At 35.5% G+C, this 1,266-nt stretch overlaps 1 protein-coding gene across 3 annotated transcripts in view; it reads left to right on the top strand.

The window, feature by feature from the left end:
* Positions 1 to 1,266, top strand: part of adgrb2 (adhesion G protein-coupled receptor B2) — a 293,767-nt gene that overhangs the window by 186,792 nt on the left and 105,709 nt on the right. For all 3 annotated transcript variants that reach the window (XM_016530376.1, XM_016530377.1, XM_016530375.1), the window contains exon 13: positions 575 to 650. In XM_016530376.1, coding sequence (XP_016385862.1) covers positions 575 to 650 — 76 coding nt within the window. The remainder of the gene's footprint in view (positions 1 to 574; positions 651 to 1,266) is intronic.

Below are 1,266 nucleotides of genomic sequence, written 5' to 3'. Positions count from 1 at the left end.
GTGTGTGTGTGTGTGTGTGTGTGTGCGTGCGTGCGTGCGTGCGTGCGTGTGAGTGTGAGTGAGTGAGTGAGTGTGTGTGTGTGTGTGTGTGTGTGTATTAGATTAAACACTTAAACTTAAATGAAAATGTTATATATTCAATTTTACATTTTATTTTCTGCTTTTTGTTTTTGGAGCTGCATATTATGATCATGTGATGTGATGTGTTTTCCCTTCATATTTGATTTTAAGCATATTAATCAATGTTCAATGTGCATTTTATTTCTTATGTATTAATTTATGTAAAAAGTAAAAGCTAAAAAGCTCAAATAAAATAAAATATAAATATGAAATGAAATACTTAAACTTATATGAAAATGCAGTTTGCACATATGACATAAATATATTTCTGAATTTATTTTGTAACTTTTAATTAATAATTCATCATTAGAAAGTTTTTACTTAAGTTTAATGTAATTTATTTACTTACTTTTTGTTCATTCATTGAATTGAATTATTCGATTCATTTGGAGTTTTGGGAAATTCAGGACGTTTCATGTATTATGTTGACACTTTAACCCTTTCTGTCCCGTAGAATCAGACGACACACCGTATTTCGTCATCGGAGCCATCCTGTACCGCACCCTCGGCCTCATAATGCCCCCACCAAAGTAAGTCCAGTGTGTGTGAACGCACAAGGACACACCTTTCAAGGTCACTCATTCTGTTTCTCTGCATATGATTGACACAAGCTGGCAGAGACAATGGACAATTATCAAAATTGAAACTGATCCAAAGAATGAAAGTGGAACAATCATTAAGCCTGTTTTAATCTGTCTAGAAATGAGCTTATATGACTAAGATGCTTATTTGGAGGTCTTGACCGTAGCCTTTATATTCTGATGGGAGGTCAACAGTTCATACTACTTCGTACAGGATTAACCGTGGTTAATCCGGTAAAGTTTGCCACCCTTTGTAGGCTCATTGTGCTGCCACACCGTCTTCTGCTCTAGTTTTACAACAGCAGCCTAAAATGGCCATACAGTGTTGTCTATTCCTAGAATACCTCCTATTCCTTCTCCACCTGTTAATCATGTGATCCATGCCATGGATATTCTGATGTTGTGCCCAGGGATGCGGCTCTTAAAACCTCAAATTAGCCATGTTATATAGCCTAAGCCTTATCAAACTGACTTCTCACAGAGATTGACACAGGGGAACATTATTCATTTAGACAGACACTAAAAGGTAAAAAAAAAAAAAAAAAAGTGATTAGTTTTCTCTTCA

This window comes from Sinocyclocheilus rhinocerous, unplaced genomic scaffold (assembly GCF_001515625.1).
Source record: "Sinocyclocheilus rhinocerous isolate Xijiao unplaced genomic scaffold, SAMN03320098_v1.1 scaffold781, whole genome shotgun sequence".
Taxonomy (NCBI): Eukaryota; Metazoa; Chordata; class Actinopteri; order Cypriniformes; family Cyprinidae; genus Sinocyclocheilus; species Sinocyclocheilus rhinocerous.
This window is presented reverse-complemented; position numbering and strand designations above follow the sequence as displayed.